We start from the raw sequence: 24,811 nt of genomic DNA, 5'->3' as shown, positions 1-24,811 counted from the left end.
TTTACAAAAATAAAGAGTGCGACATCACTGTTTTTTCCACGTCTTTATTGAGCTGGCACACTGTTTGAAAATACTGCTAAAATGTTCATGTGTGGTTAATAAATACATCCACGCCTCATGTCCCAACAATTCTAGCTTGTACAGTTTCAGCGGATTCTTTCTGTACATCCGCGAGGTAACCACGGTTACCATGGACTTACAAGGTCACTGGACTAAAAAAAAAATCCTTTTCCCAGAGAGAAAGAGATTGAAGACTATACAGGGTTTCTCACTTACAGTGTCGCACCGTCACCGGAAAGTTTTATCGCCGCGTCTGCATAATGAAGACGCAATGAACTCCCCGCCGACCGAATTCATTCTGCACGACGTCGTTACAGTCGTGTAAGGTCAGCGACCTTCCAGCACGTGTGCTCACGCACACAAATCTGTGAGGTGATGAACTGCAAAGGTTCACATATTTCACATGCGTCACATAAAACAAGAACATTCAGAATTAAAAATTTGCGGTTGAAAAATCAATTCAAGAGACACATTTCACACGTGTCTTCATGTATTCATCTACATTGAGAGGAAAACTCTCTCTGACTTTCAGACACACAAATACTACACAAAGACAGACATGACTGCCTTTAGGTTTTTATGTTTCATATCCAGAACTCGTGCTTCCCTGTCACACAGGCTATAACTCCAAGGAAAAAGACATTTCATCTGCTGTCTTGAGAGTTAGACGAGAAGATTGATATCGCTCTCTCTCGCCGTCTGTCCGCTAGATATGAAGCTACCGCCGTTGGTTTGCTTAGCTTAGAATAAAGACTATACATGAGGGTATTGGCTATAGCCAACAGCTGGACGTAGCTAACCGTATCTTTCCAAATTGTTTTCAAGAATCCTTTCGAGCGGCTTGTCGAAATCGGCAAACGTATTAAATTGACGGTGTAATATCTTGTTACAGATAAAGACCAATGTGACAAACAAAGAAAAAAAAACTAAACCATTAGAGAGAGGGCGGTGAGATTGTGGCGGGGATCAGCAGATTTATTCATCTAGCTCCACCTTGTCATTGCAGAGGATGTAAAGAAGTTGAGGAGAGATTTGAAAAGTTGCATTTCTTTCTAATAGTAATAATGACATGCTCAGGGCACAGAGCTCCTCCTGCTGAACGCTCTCTTTGACCAAACCCCCGAGTAAAGAGGCGACGGCCTCTTCAGGAAGGAGGCGGAAAAGCCGGAGTAGTCGCTGCCGCCGCTTCCCCGCTCGCTCCCGGAGTCCCAGCAGCTGCCGTCCTCCTCTTCCTCCTCCCCGTCCGTTTCCTCCTCTTGCTCCCCCTCGGACAACTCCTGCTTGAGCTCCTGGATGCCGGAGTGAAGCTCCATCAGCTGCCGGACCAGAGCTTGGTCCTGGGAACGCATTTCCACCTGAACACAAGGAAAAACACATTTTAGACACAGCGACAGGTGGGTAGAGAGAAACAACAGACATACAGGGCCAGATATGTTGTAATGAAGGGAGGAAATCCGCGACTGAACTTGAGCTCTTTTGGAGATGAACAGGTTCAAGGCACACAGCCATTCCATGCGGAGCGTTGACTCCTTTCAAATGCAAATGCCTCATTCCGCTCTTTCTTTCTTCCCTCTCTCATGGGCCGCTGTCTAATTGCTGGCATTGTAAAAAAAGATAAGATATTCACAAATCCACCAACTTCAGAGTCCAAGTTTGTCCTCAGGACTCAGGAATGTCCCAGAACAAAACAACCAAAAACAAACCCTCCTTCTGGCCGGCTTTTACCAGCTTTTGTCAACTCTCAGGAAGGAAATGAGAGCAGGAACATGAACCTGTGAGGGAGCCGCGGACGAGGACAGAGATCCATCCATCCATCCATCCATCCGTCGTCTGGCTGGAGCCAATCCCAGCTGACATTGGACGAGAGGCGGGGTTCACCCTGGACAGGTCGCCAGCCTATCGCAGGGCCGCATACAGAGACGGACAACCATTCACTCTCACATTCACACCTACGGTCAATTTAGAGTCTCCAATGAACCTGACCCCATTCTGCATGTCTCTGGACTGTGGGAGGAAGAGAACCCACGCATACATGGGGAGAACATGCAAAGTCCACACAGAAAAGCCCCTGGTTGGTTTGAACCGGGACTCGAACCCAGAGCCTTCTTGCTGTGAGGCGAAAGTGCTAACCGCTACTCCACCGTGCAGCCCTGAGGACAGATAGAGTTGTGAATACAGTTTCATAATGGGAATGGGAATGGGGTTATTGCGCCCCACAGTCAAACTGGTCAGGCAAGTTAGACCTCGCATACGAAGTGCAACCCAGTCTGTAAAAGCTGCCTTTTGACGTCTTCTGTGGCTGTGGAGAAGCTTTGCAAAGTTATTAAATTTACGGCAGCGGGATAAAACGTTAAAACTGGAGGTGTGAGGTTTTAAAAGAATAGATATTTATGAGGCAGGGCTTTCGGAGCTTGAATAAACTGGATATCTGGGACTGTTCTTTTGTGAGCCCCCTCCCGGCTTTATGAAATATCAATATCAAAATCACGGGAGTGCAAGGATGAGTCGGGATCAATATGGGAAACACGATGAATTCAGATTCACAAGTCACATAAAAAGCCTATAATCCGGTTCGACTTTTCAATGACCAATCTTTTTAGTCCAGCGTGAATGTTGCTGAAAAGTACTTCTTTTTTTTAATTACAAGGATAAAACGAAACAAGTCAATTAAATAAATAGATGTATGTGTGTAAGATGTACGTTTGTCTAATCTTTTGTTCGTGTGATATGATCAAAAGCAAATATTTAGGCCAAGAATTAGAAGTTAAAATGATGATTTGAACATCTACTGTACTTTGAAAGCTTCCAGAGCAGCCTGGATATTTGTCCTGCATTTTTAGTTTTGCCACATTTCTTAAAACTGAAACAATACTTTATAAGGTACCTGATGAAATACAGCGAATTCTGTTTAATTCAGGTGCTTTCATCCATTCGTCGCTCCACAGCGGGTCCTTAGTTTTTAGTGTTTGTCTCGTGTCCAGCTCCGGCTCAGACGTGCGGGTTCTTTCCTCCTCGGTTACCATGACGAGCAGTCTGCCTCGAATGCACTCAGTGCCGAGTGATATATAAGGCCCGCGACAATGAGCCAGTTGGTCACAGAGGTGCAAACAGATACACACTCGGACACAAACACACACACACACACACCGTCCAATGACTGGAGAGCACGGTTTTAAAAGGAGGCTGACGTTGTAACAACATGACCTACAAGCATCTTAGGAACAAAAAGGGCAGTAACTTGGGGCTTCCCACACAAAAACATTCCCACTGACCCAGGAGGTCATTTTGTTCGCGTGACAAATGTCTGGACCTTTTGACATGACAGACAATAAATTTGCTTTTGTACCCGCTGGTACCTTGCGGCCGTCACGGGACCACACAGAGGGGCTTTGTGGCTACAATGTCTTTTTAATCTTTAACTATAGAGACATTTTTGAATATTCCATATTTATCTCTCTCTATAATAGCTCCCCTGGAAATTTTAGCAGCACTATAACGCCTTCGGTCTACATTTTTAAAGGACTTATAAAATCAGATCATCCTTGTCTACCATGGTTAAATAACCCTATTCATTCACTTTGGCTTGTATGCATCAGAACAATCATTTACTTATGTAAAAGGAGCAATAAAACAGAGTAAAAATAATCCGTCACAGACAAAATTGTTGCCTCCAAAATTCTTCTTGTGTAAAAAAACACAAGTAATACCGGGAAAATGTGCTTGTCGTGAGTTAAGTTAAGCCATTTTTTACTAAAGAAATACAGAAGCTCATGCAAGAAACTCCTAAGTGTCTGTTACAAAACAATATCGAGCTAAATATTGCTAACATTGGCTAAAATGACTGGGCAAACAGGACCGAGTACAGTAAGCCTGTAGTCCCCAAGTATATTAAAAGGAGTAGGGTGTGTGTGTGTGTGTGTGTGTGTGTGTGTGTGTGATTAAACATAAGAAGAACTCATTATGCAAAATGACTATTTTAAGAGTGTTGAATTATGGAGCTCGGTCAAAGCAACAAGTAAAAAAATCATTTTAGTTTGGTTTGTTACTTTAGTCGTAGGAATAGTTACAACTCATTATAATTGTCACACTTATCGATGACTTCTGCACAACTCCCAACAAAATCCGCTGCAACACACGTGCAAGCACTTTAATCTTTAATAATGCACCACATTTTATAATGCAATCAAATACTTTGTGACTACAGCTTTGGAAAGTATTCATAAATGTATTACACTATTCATTGTTTGCTTTTATATTCATGTATATGGACTGTAACTTGTCTGCTGCCTGTGAGCTATGTAATATTTGCACGACTGGGACACAGAACGTCATTGTGCAAACTGATTTGTGATGTGATATCTACCTCTGAAATGGAGTGATATAACAAAATAGCATGAATACTAAGTCAATTTGGAAGAAAAAAAAAGATTTGCATGTACCCCAAAACAGTGCTGAGTTACTGAGAAAGGACAGAGTGAGACTTGGTTCGCGTCCCAGTCTTACCAGTTCCCGCCGCAGCCAGGCCAGTGCGCCCTCGATGTCCAGTTTGTTGCCTTCTCCTCCGTCTCTGAGGTGGTCCGTCCTGGCCCCAGGGTCCCGGCACGCGCCCGGCACAGCTTGTCGCTCGCTGTCGTTGAAGGTGGAGGTCTTGCAGGAGAAGTCCCGCAGTCTGGTGAGGACCACTTCCATCATGTTAGTTTTTTGGTTTTTTTTCTTTTTCTTTACTGGGGTCAGGACCCTTCTGCTGCGTTGCGTCTTCTCGGCCGTATGAGCGCGGCTACAGCCTCGTCGTCGGATCTGTGTTATGAGATCCCTTGCACTTCCTGGGGACTTATGAGGGAACTCACTCTCTCTTTCTCTTCTTTCATGCACACTCCTGCCTCCCCCTCCTCTCTTCCTTTTTTTTTATTGTAGTCTGTGCCTCAAACATTAGCCCCTCGGCTCCGTGGCAAAGTGAACGGGCGTCACTTGAGTGTGAATGTGACGGAGCAGCTCTGACGTCGGTGCATTGTCCCGATGCCTGACCTCTGGAGCTGTTTACTAGTTTTGGGGCCTTTTTATCACAGACAAACACACACACACACACACACACACACACACACAATGATTATTGGAGAGGAGGAGGGAGGAGACGGGCAGTTTCCATGGCGACAGCTGTGGATCTTGTGCTTGTAATGGTTCTGGTCTTTTGTTTAGTCTTTTATTTTTAAAGAGGACACATTGAGGACAGAGCATACACATGCATATATATATACACACACACTTAAAGATGCACAAACGTGTACACACAATGCCGTGGAGCTCTCATGGACTGAGTGAGTGGTCCTGTTGCAGGGTCAAGATCTCAGGAACAGTGTGAACGGCCATGTGTAACTAACCCTCCTCGTACCATTTTCCCCACAGTCCGCAGCCCCTAGCAACCACACTGCACCATCTTTTCACACACACAAAAACACTTTGGCAAACCAAACACAGGCCCACAGACACTATTCGCCAAAATAGATCCGAAACACCGAAAAATCTGCTATTTTTAGAATCAAACTGGCTCCGCTTGTAGAGCTTTTCAAGAAGTCTAACGTCACCGAAGAAAAAGGAAGAAGAAAAGCACCTCTGAGTCTCAGTGTGTGACTGTCTCATGAACTTAAATGCCGCTGTCAGAGAGACAAGAGGACACTGATGTACGTGGTCCGAGCTGTGGCGTCACAGGTCACTTTATGAATGAGTGGATTTGGATGATTGACAACTATTTTTTTGTTTAATACTCTTTTTTATTTACCTTTTATCAATCTCTAGTTTTATCTATACCACCACCATCAGTGGAAAGTATTGTACTTAAGTATAATTTGATAGTACTTGTACTTTACTTGAGTATTTCCATTTTATGCCACTTTTTAACTTCTATACCTTGAAAAACCACGACGAAAAACCAGAAAACCAGAAACGCCCACACACCAGTTGATGCTCCCACAAACTTTTTATTAATCACCTCCCAGGTAATTTACCTCTCTACCTGGGAGGCAAATAAAAAAAGGTTGTGGGGAGCATCAGCTGGTGTCCTTGGTGCCACCTTGTGGTGAATTTGGGAAGGAAACTTTCAAACATGAACGTTCGGGCAGAGCTGCAGCAGAGATGATTGAACCAAATATATTTACAGCCATGGATAAATCTGAAGTGAGACTATTTGATTATTCAGGCTAATGTGCCAAAAAACTAAATAATACATCCATGAGATTTGTTGCCAAATTAAGGGTCAAGTTATTTTCTACTCACACAACAGATCAAAAATTTTTGGAACAGTGAGTCAGACTCGATCAATATTCGGGTTGCTTGCGCGTGGTTGTTAATTATACAAAGGAATATGAAAGAGTTGACTTCCACCAAAAGCCTTTGAGGAAACCACAGTGACCATGTGATAAGCGCACGGCACCACGTTTGATTGCACAATCACAAAGTGCCGGCTGCCCAAGAGGAGAGGGGCGGGGTCTCGGAATACACTGCGCCGGTATTTTACGCACGGTGCGCACTCCATCCACTAATTACGCACTGGGTAAATTTAAGTCTAGCTCGCTGTCAGTCGAACTTGGACGTCACCTCATTGACAGGTGCTTCTTCTCTCATCAACATGGTGTCGAGACACAGTTTTTCTTTTTCAAACCCCCACATCTCTGCTTCTGGATCAATAAATCATCTTCTCTCGCTCCCTCTCATCACCGCAGCCGCCTGCAGCGCTGCAGACGGCGGAACACATTTGCACACGGTGCAAACAGTGTTAGTCACAAGGCTGCATCAAATATTCTGCAGTTTGCACCCCGGCTGCCCAAACGCTCCTCAAGTGGAGGCGACCAGTCAAGAAGATCAGTCACCGAAGATCACTCAACAAGAAACAGAGACACGAGTTGTAGGATTTCTTTACTCAAAACTACTGAAGTAATTTTTATTTTAAATTGATTTTTTAAAAATGTTTTAGAGCGCCTTTCTCCTGAATCTGGTATTTCATTTTGTCTGGCTTTGGAGGGGAATTTCTTTACATCCCAGACAGTCGGTCAGTCATCATGTCCAACAAGAACAAGGATCTGGAGAGAGTTCCCCTGGTGACAGATGTGAGCAACTCGTACGCCACCGTGCGAAGGTAAAACTTTTAATATCTCACATTTTATATTATTAGAGTCAAACTGGTGAGTAAGAATATGTTTAATCATATACTAGTAAGAAATTCTTTGTTTTATAGACCTTTCATCTTGTTAAACTTTTCTATGAGATGAACTGTAAAGGGGATCATATCTGAAGTATGTCAAACTTTTTGTTCTTCTTTTTTTGGGGGGGGGGGGGGGGGGGATCCATTGTGGAGAGAAGTTGCGGTATAGTCGAGCCGTGGGCAGAGTCTTTTGCCCACGTTCACTTGTTTGTATGCAGTGATGGATTATCCACACGGGACTGGTCTCTGGGCTGGGGTCTGGTCAGAGCTGCAGTGCGCAGGCGCACCGGGTTGTGCCGCTGCTCCCTGTCCGGTGGTCACCCCCTGATGGACACGTCACATGGTGATGGTGATGGTCTCCTCTTTTCATTGGGTTGTGTTCATGAATCTGATTCTCGTTGGTCGTGGGAGAAGATTAATATCACTGATGAGATAAGATAGATTTTGTTTGCGGATATTTTTTTGCGCTGGACATCATCGTGGTGTCTGCAGTATAAAACCAACAAAGTGCATTCATCCATCATACGTCCGTCTACACTGATGACATTATTATAATACTAGTGCGTTATATAATGGTGGTCAAGGACAAAAAAACAAAAAAAACCGAAACGACATTCAAAGATTTTAGCCTTCAGGGCTTTAATGGACGGAGGGACAAAGGAGTGTTTGAAGCAGTGGAATGATTGCACTTCATAAGAATTCAAACAACCAATCAATAAAATAAAGCCTCTTCATGCCAGTGATTAAAATCAAACTGTATTATTGACTTATTTATCATACAGAATAGATAAAAGTCTACTTCAGTTCTTCATTTTTGAGCTTGACTGGCTGTAATCAGGCCGACTGACACTGTAAACATAAGTAAGAGAGCTGTGGTGTAAAAAAAAAAGAGAAGAGCCTACAGACATAATAAGGTTAATAAGGTTCCTTCACCTGGACAAATATACAGTGGATTAAAATGACAAATTATTGGCAACAAATATGACCGCCGATAAAGTTGTTCATCAAACAAACCAAAAGATATTTGGTGTTTCTCGATGGAGGAGAAGAAATAACGGACGGGTCAAACGACAACAAAATATTCAGTCAGGTCAAGAAGATATTAGAAGGATCCACTCCACACTGTCGTCCGTCACCACGCTGACTGCATTCTGATTTTGCCAACGTTCACCCAGCGCTCCCGGCCAGAGAGGCGGCGGCGGCGGCGGCGGCGGCGGCGGCGGCATCAAACATTGCCACGACAACAGCCACGCGCAGGAGGACCGCGAGCGGGAGAAGAAGGTCGCCAGGAAGCGGCTGTACGTGGTCTCCGTCGTCTGCCTGATTTTCATGATCGGCGAAATCCTCGGTGAGTCGGCCCTGCGTCTTATCGATCCCCCGGTCCTCTCCCTGGCTTTCATTTTCTTTCTTTTCTTCATATTTTCATACCCAGCACATTTACCATTACGTATTCACTGACCCGTTCAGTCTGTAACATCTGTCCCAAAATGTATAATTCCATAAACAAGGTCATACGATATTTAAACCACACTACTGTCTGTCTCTATCTCTCTCTCTCTCTCTCTCTCTCGGTCTTTCTGCAGGTGGGTATTTCGCCGGCAGCCTCGCGGTGATGACAGACGCTGCCCACCTGCTGGTGGACTTCACCAGCTTCATCATCAGCCTCTTGTCCCTCTGGCTCTCCTCCAGACCGGCCACACACAAGCTCAGCTATGGCTGGCACCGTGCAGGTAACAGTCCTGCCATCGGTCCCATTTTTAAAGCTGCACTAGACATCATTTTCCCATGTTTTTTCCGGGCGGGGTTCCGTTTACAACGGCAGTAGTTGCTGGATATGTGGTAACATAGATGCAGGATTGGAAGGTTTTTAAAGTACCGGTTGGAATTTAATTTCCTATATATCTGCCATTGTTTTGGCCATTGTCTCCGTTGTTGTTGTTTTTTTTGTGATTTAGAACTTTTGCTGTCTTTTCCGACGAGACGTTAAAAGGAATAGTTTGACATTTTACGAAATGTAGAAAGGAGACTGAGAGACAAGAAGATTGACACCGCTCTCGTGTCTGTCAATGAAATATTTAGCCGTAGGTTTGGCGAGAGAGCAAATTGGCATATTTTCCCAAAATGTTGAATTATTCCTTTGACATGTCCGTCCTTCATTTCTTCATTCCATCTTTAGTCGAGCTCCGTTCAAGATTGAAGGTTGTTATGGAAGGAGAAAAGTTTCAGAGAGATTGAACTCAGATTTTCTCTTGTACATGATATGAAATGTTGGAGCCATATGTATTTGTCTTTATTGGTCTTTCATCAGGCGTACTTTGTATTTATTTGTAAGGCAGTCGCTATGAATTCAGAAGCAGCCGGATGCTCGTTTATATTCCATCTAAAAACTGTGACATTTGTCAGACTTTTTTAATGCAAAGTAACAAATAGGAAGGTTAAGACACGTTAACTCTTTTGTCTGTATTCATTTTCAAGTGATCCTTACTTTGTTATTCAGTTTTACAGTGAGATTCATAATTTTCCTTGTATTTTTTTGTGGACAGTTTATGCTATGACAGACTCCAGATCTTCCGTCCTAATTTGAGTGTTTAGTCTATACAAAATAATGACGCGTGCATCGCTCCTCTCCTCGTCGTCGTCCCCCCCCCGTGCAGAGATCCTGGGCGCGCTGCTTTCCATTTTCACCATCTGGCTGGTGACGGGCGTGCTGGTGTACCTGGCCGTGGAGCGCCTCATCAGCGACGACTACACCATCGAGGGCACTATCATGCTCATCACCTCCGGCTGTGCCGTGCTGGCCAATATAATGTGAGCGAAAAATACACTCTCAGTTCTCATTAATGCAGCTTTTATCCGTGCACAGGCGGGCTCCGAATATTGATGATGGAGTCAAGGCCGATCCAGAGAGGTCAGCAAAACTGAGTCGAGCTTTCGAGAGGCGACTTTACAACTTCCCTGCCCCTAGTGGTTTCGGGTGGTATTACCTTTTGGTCGTAATGATTGAAATTGAATAAATAAGCTGGTTGTGTTACTTCCTGATCCAAGTAGAAATAAAACAAACAACATGTCATTTTTCGAGCCTCTCGAGCCCCGGAGTGAATGTTCGCCTGAGGTTCACTCCCGTTCGCTCTCTTCTTTCTATCACTCTCCTCCTTCGCCTGCCTTTTGGTCCTCCGTCAACAGGGTTCTTTTCCTTTTTGCGAGGCGGAGTTGTTTTTTTGTCAATTCGTCTGCCACTTTCCATCACTGGGGGATGTAATTTATTCGGCGAAATTGTCGTCCCGGTGGCCGAGAGAATATAACGCGGTGAAAGCAAGACTTACAGGAGACCAATGCGAGCACGGAGGGTGTCGTTTTTTCGCTTGTCATTGCGCTGCGCGTTCAGCTTTAACATCACAATGGCAAGTTTATGCCGTCGAAACGCTTCTGACGTCAAGAGCTGAACAGTTTTGTACGTTTCCTCCCCCAACAGCATGGCCCTCACCCTTCACCAGTCCGGCCACGGCCACAGTCACGCCGGCCTCAGCTCGCACGGTCACGGCCACGGTGACGAGAAGCCGCGAGGATACAACCAGATCTCGAACCACGCTCACTCGAGCGACGCCGACCACGTGGACGTGGAGCAAAAAGGATCAAACCACGGTGTGTTTTTCCGACGCACAAGTCCTTGTTATTGTCACGTAAACCCCTCCTCTGGAATACGACCACTTTTGGCCATGAAACCATTAACACTTCAATCCCCCGTGCGCACTACTTCTGCGCCGTGGGGTCATTATAATCCATCATAATGACACTGTAATGGAACATTCTAATGAATTATATAATCCAGTGTGTAATTAGCTCCGCTGCCCTGTTATTTTGCCGTCAGGACGGAGGGCGCAGCAGGCCAACGCCAGTGTGCGAGCGGCCTTCGTCCACGTGGTGGGCGACCTGCTCCAGAGTGTCAGCGTGCTCGTCAGCGCCATCATTATCTTCTTCAAGGTAAGGAGTCTCTGTGTTAGCACGCGGGGGTTCAAAGACCGACGCGGGTTGACCTTCGGGCATCGCCTGCAGAATCGGGGGTGGACATTGTCCGGGGTTGCCCTTACACACAGGGGATTGTCGGCGTCAGACGTGTTCTCACCTCCTGGAAATACTCTGTTTTAGTAGAGGGGTGGTATCTTTATAGGGTGCAGGGGCAGGACATTACACACAAATCACGGCGTGGGAATCAGTGTTTACCATATAAACGACTGAGTCTCTTGCCATTCTTTGAATTTGTCTGACAATGTTGAGCGCGGGCTGTTGCCGAATGTTGTCGTCTGTCCCGTTAGACATTTTTCGCTGGCGTGTTCGCGAAGACGACCCCTCGCTCTCACCCGCGGATGTTTACTTTTCTTCTGGTTTCGCTGTCGGAACATGCATTCAATTCAGCTCCTGCTGGTGATGATTGGAGTTCAGCGTTACAGTGCATAGTGCGGAAGGCAGCCTAAGAAAAAGTGTAACGCACCCAGAGGGGGAGGTGAGGAGTAGAACGGAGGTGTGAAATGTACAAAAGTCCAAGGAACTTTAAGACGCGTGTTTGTTGAAAATTGTTTGGAAGATTATTTTAAGCATGTCTGATAATACGTAACCCTCCGTAAGTTGTTTTTTTTTGTGCCTCGTTTCTTTTATTTTCAGCCAGAATATAAGATCGCCGACCCCATCTGCACCTTCCTGTTCTCCATATTTGTCTTGTGCACCACCTTCACCATCATGAGAGACATCCTCATCGTCCTGATGGAAGGTGAGTGATTGGCTCATTCCTAAACACACTATAGGTCTCCTTCAAAATTCATTTCCATCGATTACTGTATGTGAATATACATACTATGCAAACAACAGGAGTTGGTCTGATGGGATGAAAAGTTTGTGGTAATCTCCCAGTTTCCACTGCAGAAAAACCATTACAGAAAAAAAAGAATTCCAGCAAACCTGACATGGTGAAAAGTTGTTGTTTTTTTTAATGTTGATATGAGGAAAATGGCAGCCTCCTCATAACTCCTCAGAGACCTGATGATGTCTGCTGCTGTTTGTTGTCTCCTGATTGGACGTTAGGTCCCATGTACATCCATCATTTGGAAACCAGCCTGACGCCGGCATTTTCATATTTAGATCTCTGTCCTCTGTTCTCTTATCCATCATCATCATTCGCCCTCAGTCTTATACTCATTTTTGTCTCTTTGTCTTGTCCATCTGTGTCTCAGGCACTCCGGCAGGGGTGAGGTACAGCGAGGTGCGGGATGGCCTGCTGGCAGTGAAGGGGGTCAAAGCTGTCCACAACCTCCACATCTGGGCCCTCACCATGAACCAGGCTGTGCTGACTGCTCACGTGGCCATAGGTGAGACTTGACCCTGCAAGTCATTTAAACACATTTGACTTGTTAAATCATTGCCCTGTGTCACTTTTACACAGAACATCGCCAGTGGCGAATTAAAAAAAACCCATATTTTTCTTTGGCCTTTTCGTCTGCACACTAAAATTATGAATGGCATGTTGTTGTTTCTTTCTCTTGTATATTAAATGAAAGTGGAAATATCCGGCTAACGTCAGCAAAATAGCCGAAGCATGACGGCGTCTGACAGCTGAGGCTGACGGAGTACAGCCGGGGATGAAGTTCATTTCAGAATTGTGAAAGTTGTGCCAAGTCTGAAATTGTTATTACGGTGTAATGCTGAGCCTGGGCTTCTTTACAGAGGAGACTCTGTTAACATCCTCTGGCATCACCCTCAGTTGTTTTCATCACTTAAGTTTATAGGAGTTATCTTCCATTTTTTTTTTCATTCAACAGTTTTGTTTTCTGGTATATAATAATCTCTGTATAGAGTTGTATGAATGTGCATTACACCTCGAGGAGCAGCTGGCGTGGCTCAAAATCCCCTTTTGTCCTCCTCTCTTCTCCGCAGACGAGTCAGTGGACGCTCAGACTGTCCTCAGAGAGATGACCCAGGCCTGTTACTCCTCCTATAACTTCCACTCTGTGACGATCCAAATGGAGCGACAGGCCGACCTGAAGCCCGGATGCACCCTGTGTGTGGACCCCATGATGTAGGACCCCGCCGCGGTCATCACCCGAGCACACGGGCGGCACGGGCTACGATTTTTAGCTGCTGTGACCCGCAACGGTATGAAGTTGTTCTGCCTCGCTCATTGGAGCCTGAGGTCAAACGTCCCATCTCTGTACCTGAAGTGCCTTTGTGGAGCTCTTCTCCTCTGTCCAACTACTGTGTGACGTTGTAACGCGTTTAAAACTTTGAATTTTCACGAGTGGTCTTTTTTATTAATGTGGTTTTTATTTAGTGTTTTCATGTTTAAAAGTAAGTGTTCATCTTTTGTGAATGTTAAATGACTGACTAACTGCTTGTGTGTGTATATATATATATATATATATATACATGTATATATATATCTGTTCTCTAAACTGCTGTGTTTGTTTACCCTCTGATCCTATGTGACACGTCCAGTACGTGGCTTCAGTCTTATTTGTTTGAGCACTGAGCCGCCGAATCAACCCAAGCTGCTGGATACAGATCGATGAGTACTGTATTTTATATGCACACGAGCAACCTGAGAAGTCGAGCACAAAGACACCTCTCCACTGCTTTTGTATAGATGTAAGGTATTAGCTGAAATTAATTATTCAATAAAATATTATTATTCTTTTTTTTTAATATCAAATACTCCTGTCTTATGAGTATTGCTTTCAGAATTCTGATTCACAGTGTCATAAAAGTCCTTGGTGACAAAGCACTGTATTGGTTTAACCCCTCGCCGCCCACGCAGCTCCACTGTTGCCGGGCAACGAGCATATCAAAATGGATCATTCGTCCTCAGGGATGATGTCGATCCCTTTTGACCTCCTTGACCTTGAGCCGGTTTTGCGGGGTAACGGGGCCAGTGACATGTTCTGACACCGAAGTGTTTACGGCTCGTTTGTGTTTGACCTTCTTCCACTTCGACGTTTCCCGCGACGAGGGGCCACGGGCAACGCAGTCAAGGGCATCATAAATAATGACTGACACACAGCTGGCCAGTGCCCCTGTCTCTTACTGTAAGTCTTACAATTTAAAAATATATGGACATTTATAAAAGAATATGTATTTGATAAGGTTGAATGTCCCTTGTTTAGTTTTTTTTTTTTACTGGGAGAACAAAAAACTATACTAAGATATCTGGTAACATGCTGTACATTTATTAGTATATATGCAGTACATTACCACTGAGTACTATATATTGACGTCTTGTATCGGTAATGACGAGGTGGTTCATTCAAAGTGCAGGAGTGTATTATGTATACTCAGGTATGCAATGATGCGATAATACGAGCTCTTGTGTCTATACATAAGATATTGATAATGCTGAGACATTATGGAATAACAGCAGCTGCTGACTGGTGGACTCAGGTCAAACGCCCGTATTCCCTAACTCCTGCAAACCTCTCCGTTATATGCTAAATCAAATTCATGAAGACATTCTGCCGTGAAACTAGCCTAAGTGGTTGAACAGACATCACATGTCTTCAGAGCATCGTGCTCCTCTCTCTCTGTCTCTCTCTCTCCCCAGCTGAACTTAGCCCTGGAGTGCATTTTTAATTAAAACGTGATTAATGCACTAGGTGGCTGGATAATCCTGATACCCCCTCAGCTAATAACTGTTACATGGTTTGTGTTTCCTCGAAAGGGGATGTTCTGTCTGTCTCCATTTCAGCACGGGGGGCATACACTGAGACACGAGTGATGAGATACTCTACCGCCTATTTGTTGGGTATTTCATTTCAATCTTCGTCTTGCTGCTTTCCAGGAAAGTTTTCGTGTGTGTGTGTGTGTGTGTGTGTGTGTGTGTGTGTGTGTGTGTGTGTGTGTGTGTGTGTGTGTGTGTGTGTGTGTGTGTGTGTGTGTGTGTGTGTGTGTGTGTGTGTGTGTGTGTGTGTGTGTGTGTCCATATGAAAAGCCGGGCAAAAGTGAGTGTGATGAGATTTCAATTTGCACTTGTCTTGTGATGAATGAGGGTCTCTGATATTCACAGGAATGTTTTGTCTCAATAAGGTGCGATGACATTAACATGGGGAGAAAAAACACCCCCCCCCCCATTTAAAATCAATGCATTTTCCATCAGCTCGCCTTGATGCGATCAATGCAATGTGTTGTTTCTTTATCCATTTGATCAGTGATGATAGATGGGCTGTCAAGTAGGTAAGGGCCTCTGGACACACAAAATAATCATACTCATATTTTCCAACCCATTCAATAAAAAATCAAATGTGTAATTCAGCAACAGAGCTATGGGACAAGTACATTAATCTCACCATCACTGCTCCCTTGTCCCAATTAAAACACAACCAAGAAGACCAGGCTGCATGATTATGGAGAACCTCATTTTTCCAAACAGTATGCCTCAGTTGCTTGGCGGCAGAGCAGATGGGAAATTGTACGAGTAACACTCATTCATGCCGGCAAGCTAACCAGCTCTCTTTCTCCAAGTAGGAAGTTGTGGGGCAGTCGAGTGGACTTGAGACACTGTTTCTTGTTTCAGTGTTGCATGTTGCAGATAAGGAAAGGTGCTTCTTCTTTTTAAGAGAAAGAATGAAAAGAAATGACTCTGGGTCATAATTACACAAAATGAGAAGTGAAATCAAGCCTTTAGCCCCAAATTAAATAGAGTAATGTAAATTAAGAGATAGGCATCCTAATCCTATTCTATTTTTTCAGCCCCACTCAAGCCTGAAGGCAAAAGCCTGTTAACTGTTTCAATAAAACTCTTACTTCCTGTTAGAGCAGTATAATTATGAGCTCATGTTGAAAAAAGCAGCCGTGTACAGTCTCCTTCCGACACCTCTTGCATTTCAAATTAATTTGAATTCTGACGGCTCACACAATAATCCCAGCGCAGCAGTAATGGATGGATCATGGATGGATGGGTGCACTGAGGAATTTCATTTAACGCAGAGCAGTTGACAACACACAACCAGTTAAAGAGTCAATTTTAATTTAATAATAATTTAAAAAAATAAATATATATAATGACCCATGAGAAGCAATCAAGTGGCGTAAATTGGCCTGAGGGCTGATGAAGTGTAGAAGTGTGTGTCGGCTGTGAAAGAAGAGACCAGTGTGTGGCGCTGTAACACTAAGTAGCATGCACACATGTTTCTAGTGGGCCTTACCTTACCGTAACTCACTGGTTTTAATAGACGACATCACATAACCCCAGATTTAGCCTCAGTTCATTGGCTCCCCGTCCATTTTAGAATTGGTTGTAAGATTTTACTAATTACTTTTAAAGCACAGCTTGAAATGCTGATCCCCTACAAGCCAGCTTGCAGCCTCAGATCTTCAGGTGTTCCAAAGTCGAGGCTCAAATCTAAGGGTGACCGAGCTTTCTCCATCAGGGCTGCTCGACTTTGGAACGGCCTGCCTGAGGAGATAAGTCTGTGCCTTCTTTTAAGTCACTTTTAAAAACCCATTTCTATAGACTTACTTTTATGTGATGTTGTCTTTTTTTATATATGTATATTTTTTAATACAGATATGTGACGTGAAAACAGTATTACTTTTGGATGCTGATTTTAATCGTATGTGATTTGCATGTATTTGTGAAAGCACTTTGTGGAGCTGCTTGTGAAAGGTGCTATATAAATACATTTATTATTATTATTATATAATATATATTTTATATGATCAATGTCGACACATTTGGAGGGAATGAGCCGAATTAAAATGTAAACATAGGTCGAATCTAAAATTATTATTTTTTTAGATACAAGTTGGTGAAGATTACAGTGTTATCTTTTGGTAAAAATCACAGCAAGTTACTTCAAAAAATAAATAAAAATAAATGTAATTTCCAAGTTGCGCCTCTACTCCATTACTTACCACCAGGAAGTCTCGGTGTGGGGATCAACTATCGCGATACTTGCAGCAGTTGAGGAGCGGAGCAGCGGGGGACTTGACATGTCAACAAAGCAGACTTATTAACCAGCATACAGGTAACATCACACGTCGTCCAATAAACAAGTGTCGAGTGCAGGTGAACAGTCACTGCGGCGTTCGCCGTCACTCGGTGCGGGGAATAATCGGAGGGACACTGCGAGGAACGGAACGAGAGTTGGAAGTGTCGTGTGGTGTGGTGGCGACTGTCCACTTAGCTTTGGCGACCAACCGCCTCCACTTGTACACGTCGGCTACTTTACCTCAGTGACTCGACTGAACACATCTGGGTGTGAGGAGAGAGCCACGCAACTAACTGACTTTTTAAATGTTTCTGAAACTGCGGCGCACACAACTTGTATCGAAAGGCTACACACGTTAGCATAAGTAGCTCGTCACTGTTTCGTGTGGTTGGTTAATTTGCGACAGCTGCGCAGTTGTCGGAGCAGCACCTCTGCGTTTCCTTGGTGATGAATTAAAACGTGTTGTGTTCTGTTGATCTTCAAACAGCTGTTTGAGTTGTCTACACATCTTTATTATTTTTTAAAAACTTGTCAAGCACCTTGTAACTTGTGTCCTGAAAGGTGCCAAATGAAAAAGTTTATGATAATTCATATATATATATATATATATATATATTTTTAGATCTGACACCGTTTCCAGTCTTATGTTGTAGCGCACTAGATATATTTGGGGTCTGTCCTATTTCTGAACGACTAAAACCTATTTAAGGATTTTCTCTCTTTTCTGATGTTCCTAACACTTCAGTGATTATAAAACAAATATATAATTTGCAGATTAATCGTCAGTTGCAGCCCTAACTTATCGTCTTTATTTTGCTTCCTTTCCCCTCTCCTCCTTCTGTCAAACACTTCCATCAAGGCATGTAAGCGTGTGCCGGCGTGGAATGGCCTGACGGGTAACTTCACCTGGAACCTAGACCTTCTCCTCCTCCATCACTTTCACCTTCCGTCTCCATGACAACCCCGCCGCTAGTGTCGCCTTTTGGTGGGCAGCCGCAGCAGCAGCAACAACAGCAGCAGCAACAGCAGGCCCAGGCAGCGCGTGACGTCAACACGGCCTCGCTGTGTCGCATCGGCCAGGAGACGGTCCAAGACATTGTCCTCAGGACGATGGAGATCTTCCAGCTCCTCCGGAACATGCAGGTTGGTCTCGCGCCGTCTCCCTGCCTCAAGTCTCCCCTCAGTTTTCTGTTTTCTCTACTCCTTTCATTATAGTAGCATAGTTCTAACACCAATAGAAGATGCCTAATGCCATAAGAACAACAGCATAAAGGAAATAGAAACTGTAATTCTGAGATACATCATTGAACGTATCTATATAAAACAAAGTACAGCAGAATATAATCATAAAAAGCACAAGGATAAACATGGCATTAAAAAAATATGTATAAAGGAATATGCAAAAATGGTAATAATAGGTCTGATGTTAACACGACAAAACACTATTATGCAAATAACAAAACAACTGTCAGCCGATTTAAAAAAAACATAAAAATAAAAAAATAAATAAAAATGTTTTGATGCAGGATTTAAAAAGCAGACGGCGTCAGCAGATTGAATAGTAAATGGAAAGGCCGTACCAACGCTGAGCCAAAAGTTTAACCAACCCCTTGTTTTCAACCTCACCTCTGGAACAGCTAAAAAGAGAAAATCAGGGAATATAAGAGCCCTTTAGGGACAAAAGAAAATGTATCAAAACGGTACAATGCATGGTTAAATTAAAGAAAGTGTTGGTCCAAATCAGTTTCCTGGCTTCCAAAAGGCCTTTTATACAAAAGCACATTGTGACTTTGTCACAGCAGGAGAAAAGCGCTGGTATGAATAGTGAAATTAATGACACCTGAAATACGTTACATACAGCTGCTTCAGTTTTCAGGCTCCTCATGGTGTGCACGGTGCGACTGGGACGGTGAACTAGACGGAGCCATTGTTCATGTTATCGGTAACACCTGTGCTTTGCTGCTGTGAAGAAAATGGCCTGTTTCTTGTATGATTTGACGCTGAGCTGTAACTCAACAATTAAGGCAGTGGGAGGAATTTATGTGGGCACCAGAATTCCACAACAAGTCTAATATTCTCTGCATTAAAAAGAAAAACTGACCTTGAGAGTTGGGGAAAACTAGAGCCATACCGATAATATCGGCATTTCACCGACATATCAGCACTTATGTTCACCGATATGAAATCTTTTAGTGGACAGAATAAACAATGGAAAAAAAGTGCACGAATGTTTACATTTTACGTACAAAAATTATTAATTATTATTGTAATTCAAGTTCTCTATATATATTTGGTTGTATTGATTTTTTCTTTTTATTTATAATTATTTATGATAAAGTTTGAACTAAAATATCAAGCCTCAGTTACATTTCTTTGTTATAATGGTTTGATAATGACATCTTATGAATCTTATGTATTTAAATTCGCCCTATGTATTTAAAATCGCCCGATGTATCTGTATCAGAAATGATATTGATATTGGCATCGGCCCCCTAAAATCCATATCGGTTGGGGTCTGGTGAAAACGCGACATTAAATATTTTGTCGGTGTAGTTCTCTGTTTAGGTGATTGACAAAAATGACACCAAAGATCTTGACAGAAGAGTTTTAATTCTTTGTCGTCCATGCACCAGTGAATTTTTTATTTTACCGTGAGGAAATATTTGGCAACAGTAATGTAATGTTTATTAGGTTATGTGAATATTGGCAGGACAAAGATGGAGAATGAGATTAAAGGTTCATGACCAACTCTCTGAACAAATTGTTTTGTTTTTTTCTTTATTTCCAGAGGCAGGTTCACACACAGTGTGCTCTGTCTGAAATACTGTCTTCACGGGTCATGCTCAGATCTCAAATATGTCTTTCATTTTTACACAGTACATTAGTTCACTCACTGCAATCAAGTGAAGGCAGATGAGTTGTTGAGTTACATCAGAAGCATTCCTCAAAGCGTTTTCTCTCAGGAAATTAGTCTTTTTTCAGTTTGGTTCTGCAGTTCACGTGTAGTTCAGCTCTGACAGCGACGAGGTCGGTATGAGTTTATCGTGGATGCCGGCCAGCTCCTCTGAGACGCTCCTCCTGCTCCCTGTGAGAAAGGAGACCAGCCAAAAAGGCATGAACTGCATTGTTGTGATTCTTTTTTTTATGATCACAGTCTTAATATACTTTATACTGTCTCGCCTCTGTTTCTCTATCTTTCCTTTCCCTTTGCCCTGAAGGCAGGCTAGTTTCATGTTAGGTAGAATGTTAATAATCAGACGGCGCTGTCCCCCAGAGGCTTGTCGAGTCGATCTTCTCAATAAAAAAAACACCTTGTTGTTACTCTTTTTTTTTACACCCATTGTAGTTAAAAAGCCAGTGATGCTGCCTCCGTGTGGGTCAGTGTGAGAGAAAAAACATTCAAAGTGCGGCAGTTAACATCTTTGATAGTGTTGAGGTTGTGTGTAATAGTAGTTTTTAAATTGTAGTATTATTATGTCATCATGACCGGTTATCATATTGTTGCATAACTGGTTTCTGTATTGCTGTCATTCTTCATCAGAAAGGAAACTACCACTTTGTTTTCAGTATAAATTAAAGTGCACTATTACCAGTTAGAGACTTTGCATTGCTTTTGGCAGAGAGAGGATCAATGTTTGTTGCTTTTTTATTAGCACCAGCTTGTACTTTGCTTATAACTCAACACATCCTCTTGTGTTGCCTCCCAGCTGCCTAACGGAGTCACCTACCACCCCAACACCCACCAGGACAGGCTGGGCAAACTGCAGGAGCACCTCCGCATGCTCTCGGTGCTTTTCCGCAAGCTGCGCCTCGTCTACGACAAGTGCAACGAGAACTGCGCCGGACTGGACCCCATACCACCAGAGGTGAGACATGGAAGGTTTTTTTCCCACACTTGACACACAAACTTTGACTGAGTTGTCAAAGTTTTCTGGGAGGGGGAACTCCATAACTTCAGTTTTTCCATGTGAGAACACGAAGATCATCTAGTCTTCCACGTCTCCAGGTTCAAATGTTTTGTTATGTCGAACCCTCGAATCACAGAAGACAAAGAAAAGGCACAAGTGAAGGATGACTCACGTGACATCACTGCTTTTCATCTCTGTAGACCAGTGTTTATGGTTTTTGCAGCGCTGAACTCTCAAATGTGCTTTCATCTTTGTAAGGAAGAGTGTGAGCATTGTTACAGTCTGATCACATCTTTCATTGACATTCTCATTCACCCGAGGAAGAACTGCTCTTCTGCTTTTCCTTACATATGACACTAATGCACAACGTCATGAAATGTCCCCTGTCAACGTCTGACCCCGTTTAGTGATCGTCTTAATCTTCGATTCTATTTTCTTCTTCTTGCCATATTGATTTAAAAAATCTGAATAAACTGGCAATTTCAGCATTTTTTTATTTTGCGCTAATGAGCATAATTTGATGTTAATTGCTTAATTGCACCATACTTGCACCTGTGTGGAAGCAACTGCATTAGTTATGTTCCTCCACTTAGTAATACAGGTTTGTCACCAGTCTGTTCAACATAACCTCCCTCCGTACACCTTACCTACAATTATGAGAAATATGAGAAATATAATATTTACTCACACACAGTCGGTCTGGTGTTGAACTTGGTTTGTATAGTTTACAGCCGACTGTGCTTGGGGCGTCTTCTTGACGGATATATAACCTAGTTATTGTATCGTCCATTGATTGGTACATTCTCAGTTGCTGCTGAGATGTTATCTTTACCTTTTTAATCAAGCAATATTTCAGTACAAACACATATCTACCAACTGCAGTTAGATTTTACACAGGATGTGGTTGTAATGATAGCAGATACTAAAACTGCCATGCAGCATAGTGCCTGCTAAATTAGGACATTGCAAGTTTAAAGGAAGGAGGCAATTTTTACTGACACGCACACACACTCATAAACGCACACCTTCACCCCGGGGGACTCATATCTCACCCACTCCCTCTAGGTCTGTCTTTGCTCAGCTTGCAGCTGTTTGATTGGTCGCTTGAGGTGGGTCTCCAGAGTCTCTTTGCCGCTGGTTACGGTCACCATCCACCTTCAGGAACAACAGCACCTCGGCTCAGTCGCACGCACGCACTCCACTCTCGCCTGTACAGAATGTCACAAAGGCATCTTTCCCCAACACACATGTGCACTTATACAGTCACACACACAGACACACACACTGGCTAACTGGGCATGCAGCGTGCGAGGCGCTGTGCAGGTCCACAGCGAGCCCAACCGCCGCTGTTTGATTGGATTTATGACTGCGGCAGTCCCTTCCCAATTTCCACAGATTGGCTCGCAGCTAATCTCCCTCACCAGACTCCTACTGAGGATAAAGGAGGGTGTGGGAGGAGACCAGTCTCAAATTGGAACAAATTTTTTGATGGCTGCCACCATGTACATATTCTCCATTGAATAATACTGTTGCTCAGCAGCAGCAGCATTTTCGAACGATCACACACTGGTTGTTCTCAAGGACTCTCGTCGGCTGCTCCGCCCATGAATCTAAGTCTGACTTTGACATTTTCCTTTTGCTTAAAATGTCGTAAATCCCCCTTCCCTCCACCTTACTTATGTTTTGAGGAACAGCACGTCCAGCACTTTGTTAAGTCTGTTATGAAAAGTGCTGTATAAATAAAGTTATCATCATTTTAAATGTTTATTCATTTCCACTTGCGGCGGAGATTCAGTCCAGTGCCGACCGGCCAAGAGCTCAGCTCACCATGTTTGTCCGGGGCTGAGGGCTGTTGATCTTGGCCGCGGCGTGCCTGCCATTTATCATCCCGGGGAATTCAGGTGCCCCGGCCTGACAGCCGCCCACTATTGGCTGCCTGAAACAGGAAGTGGAATCAATGACTCGGGGCAGCGTGACCTCATCGCAGCCTAATTAGCAGCAGACCCGCTTAATGAACAGCTGGACGAGATGCCCTCGTCAGCGCTTTCCCCTTTGTCGTTCCAGCTGTCGTTGGTTGCAGCCCAGTCGCAGTTTTTTCCCCTCTTTTACTCAATTACTCTCTCTCTCCCTCTCTCTCCATCTTCTCGTTCTCTCCGTTATTGCTGCTGGATAATGGCTCTCAATATATGCATTGGCTTCATTTCCCTCTTCTTCTCTATAGCTTTCTTTCTACTATTCCCTCTGTTCCCCTTTTCTCCGTTGTCAAACATTTTCTCCCCTCTTGTCATTTCCTGATGTGAACAGCCACGCCATTTCATTTCCCTCTCCCGCTTACACGTTCACTCGACTATTTTCCTATTATTTTATTATCTATTCGTTTTCTTCCCTTTTCCTCGTGTCTCACCGAGGTAAGCTGGAAAACTTCATTAGCCCATTCTTCTCTGTCAGACAGGAAACCACATCCATCTTTCTGTGGAAGAGGCCGAGGTTATGACTCATGCAGGCCCACTCACACACCCGTATGCTGCATGGCTACAGAACATGTGCACACACAACACACTCTCCATCCATCTTTCCCACCCTACTCAGCACATTTCCCCCCCCACGAGCTGCCAAAATCGGCCCACCACCTTTAAAATCCGATATGTCATTCCCTTTGCTATGAAATTATCCAATGAAGAAACTTTTCCTACTTTTAAAGTTTTCTCGAGCCAGAGACAAGCTCATAGTTTGTCTGATATAATATGCTGCACATGTCCTCGCTGTCTTCTCTCCCTCCAAGAGTCAGAGTTTACAGTTTGGCACGAAGCTCAGCCTGGAAACTGACACTACATCTTTCTGTCACTCCTTTTTTCCCTTTCCCCATCTGGGTCTCTTTGTCTCTTTATTTGTGTTTCATGCAGTCGCTCTTCCATTTCTGTTTTGTCTTTTTTTTTGTTTTCTCTTTTCCCCTCCTTTCTTTATTAGTCTTTCACCACTTTCCCCTTACCTATTTATGTCTGTTTCCTATGTCTTCTTCATCTGTTTGTTTACATTTCTGTCTGTCTGCCTATATTTTAAATTTTCTTTGTTTTTTTGTCAGTCTTAACGTAGGCCAGCACCAGCCGTACTCGTACACCGTCAGTCATTGCTTCCAGATGAAGCAGCCCATTTTCAGTCATTGTCTCATGTCTGCAGGACCTCAGTTCCAGCTGCACAATTTCAGGTCAAACGCTGTAGGAAAGAAAAGACGAATAACAATCTTCAGCTTTGCACAATTTAGATTAGCATTGTGCCAAGTCGAGCAAGCAGGATTTTCCCTCTGTATGCCATTTTCTGTTTGTTTAGAGTCTCCTACCTAATCTTTGTCTGTGATCTTGTCTGGTATGATGTTTTTTGTTTTTAAAAGGAAACTTGGAGATGGTCGTTTTTGTAAATGTTAGTGTTTTTTTGCTCGAAACAGGAACTTGCTGCTTGACAAGCATAAAAAATCTGTATCATATGTCTTACACTTGCACAGGGAACGTGGCCTGTAGATGATGAGAGGGTGAAACCATAAAATCGATTTAACGTCAACATAACGGATATTATGCATTTCCTGGAAATGCTGTGGAATAGCACAGAGATTTGACTGCATTTACACTGTGTGCGCCCTGCAGTCGCTCTGCTTGTGACAAAATCCAATTCTGTGCAGGAGCTTT

At 43.6% G+C, this 24,811-nt stretch overlaps 3 protein-coding genes across 4 annotated transcripts in view; 2 read left to right on the top strand and 1 right to left on the bottom strand.

Moving 5' to 3' along the window:
• Positions 1–28: 28 nt before the first annotated feature.
• Positions 29–5,088, bottom strand: si:ch211-153f2.3. The gene is made up of 2 exons (XM_035620128.2): positions 4,564–5,088; positions 29–1,415 (listed from the first exon to the last, which is right to left on the bottom strand). The coding sequence occupies exons 1-2, from the start codon at positions 4,750–4,752 to the stop codon at positions 1,134–1,136; spliced, it is 471 nt and encodes a 156-aa protein (XP_035476021.1). The 5' UTR covers positions 4,753–5,088; the 3' UTR covers positions 29–1,133.
• Positions 5,089–5,313: 225 nt separating this feature from the next.
• On the top strand, positions 5,314–13,954 carry slc30a8 (solute carrier family 30 member 8). Of its 2 annotated transcripts, XM_047329999.1 has the most exons (10): positions 5,314–6,958; positions 7,075–7,189; positions 8,431–8,603; positions 8,839–8,985; positions 9,910–10,063; positions 10,728–10,897; positions 11,124–11,236; positions 11,915–12,020; positions 12,481–12,615; positions 13,181–13,954. In XM_047329999.1, the coding sequence occupies exons 2-10, from the start codon at positions 7,113–7,115 to the stop codon at positions 13,324–13,326; spliced, it is 1,221 nt and encodes a 406-aa protein (XP_047185955.1). In that variant the 5' UTR covers positions 5,314–6,958; positions 7,075–7,112; the 3' UTR covers positions 13,327–13,954. The 2 variants fall into 2 exon arrangements, with proteins under 2 accessions (XP_047185955.1, XP_035476013.2); XM_035620120.2 differs by having other exon boundaries at positions 5,315–7,189.
• Positions 13,955–17,155: 3,201 nt separating this feature from the next.
• The window catches only part of med30 (mediator complex subunit 30), a 28,694-nt gene continuing 21,038 nt past the window's right edge, over positions 17,156–24,811 (top strand). Inside the window, exons 1-3 of the mRNA XM_035620127.2 lie at positions 17,156–17,259; positions 18,083–18,366; positions 20,931–21,089. Of these exons, the coding sequence (XP_035476020.1) occupies positions 18,178–18,366; positions 20,931–21,089 (348 nt within the window). The 5' untranslated portion in view covers positions 17,156–17,259; positions 18,083–18,177. The remainder of the gene's footprint in view (positions 17,260–18,082; positions 18,367–20,930; positions 21,090–24,811) is intronic.

Source organism: Scophthalmus maximus, chromosome 22 (genome assembly GCF_022379125.1).
Source record: "Scophthalmus maximus strain ysfricsl-2021 chromosome 22, ASM2237912v1, whole genome shotgun sequence".
Lineage (NCBI taxonomy): Eukaryota > Metazoa > Chordata > Actinopteri > Pleuronectiformes > Scophthalmidae > Scophthalmus > Scophthalmus maximus.
Note: the sequence above shows the minus strand (reverse complement) of the source record. Positions and strands in the feature narration are given on the sequence as shown.

Excerpts from the sequence above, each read along its gene's own strand:
- slc30a8 (XM_047329999.1), top strand. The coding sequence starts at position 7,113 with ATGTCCAACAAGAACAAGGATCTGGAGAGAGTTCCCCTGGTGACAGAT. Across the intron at positions 7,190-8,430 it reads TCGTACGCCACCGTGCGAAG|CGCTCCCGGCCAGAGAGGCG; the intron begins GTAAAACTTTTA and ends ACGTTCACCCAG. Across the intron at positions 11,237-11,914 it reads CCATCATTATCTTCTTCAAG|CCAGAATATAAGATCGCCGA; the intron begins GTAAGGAGTCTC and ends TTTTATTTTCAG.
- si:ch211-153f2.3 (XM_035620128.2), bottom strand. The coding sequence starts at position 4,752 with ATGATGGAAGTGGTCCTCACCAGACTGCGGGACTTCTCCTGCAAGACC. Across the intron at positions 1,416-4,563 it reads CCTGGCTGCGGCGGGAACTG|GTGGAAATGCGTTCCCAGGA; the intron begins GTAAGACTGGGA and ends CCTTGTGTTCAG.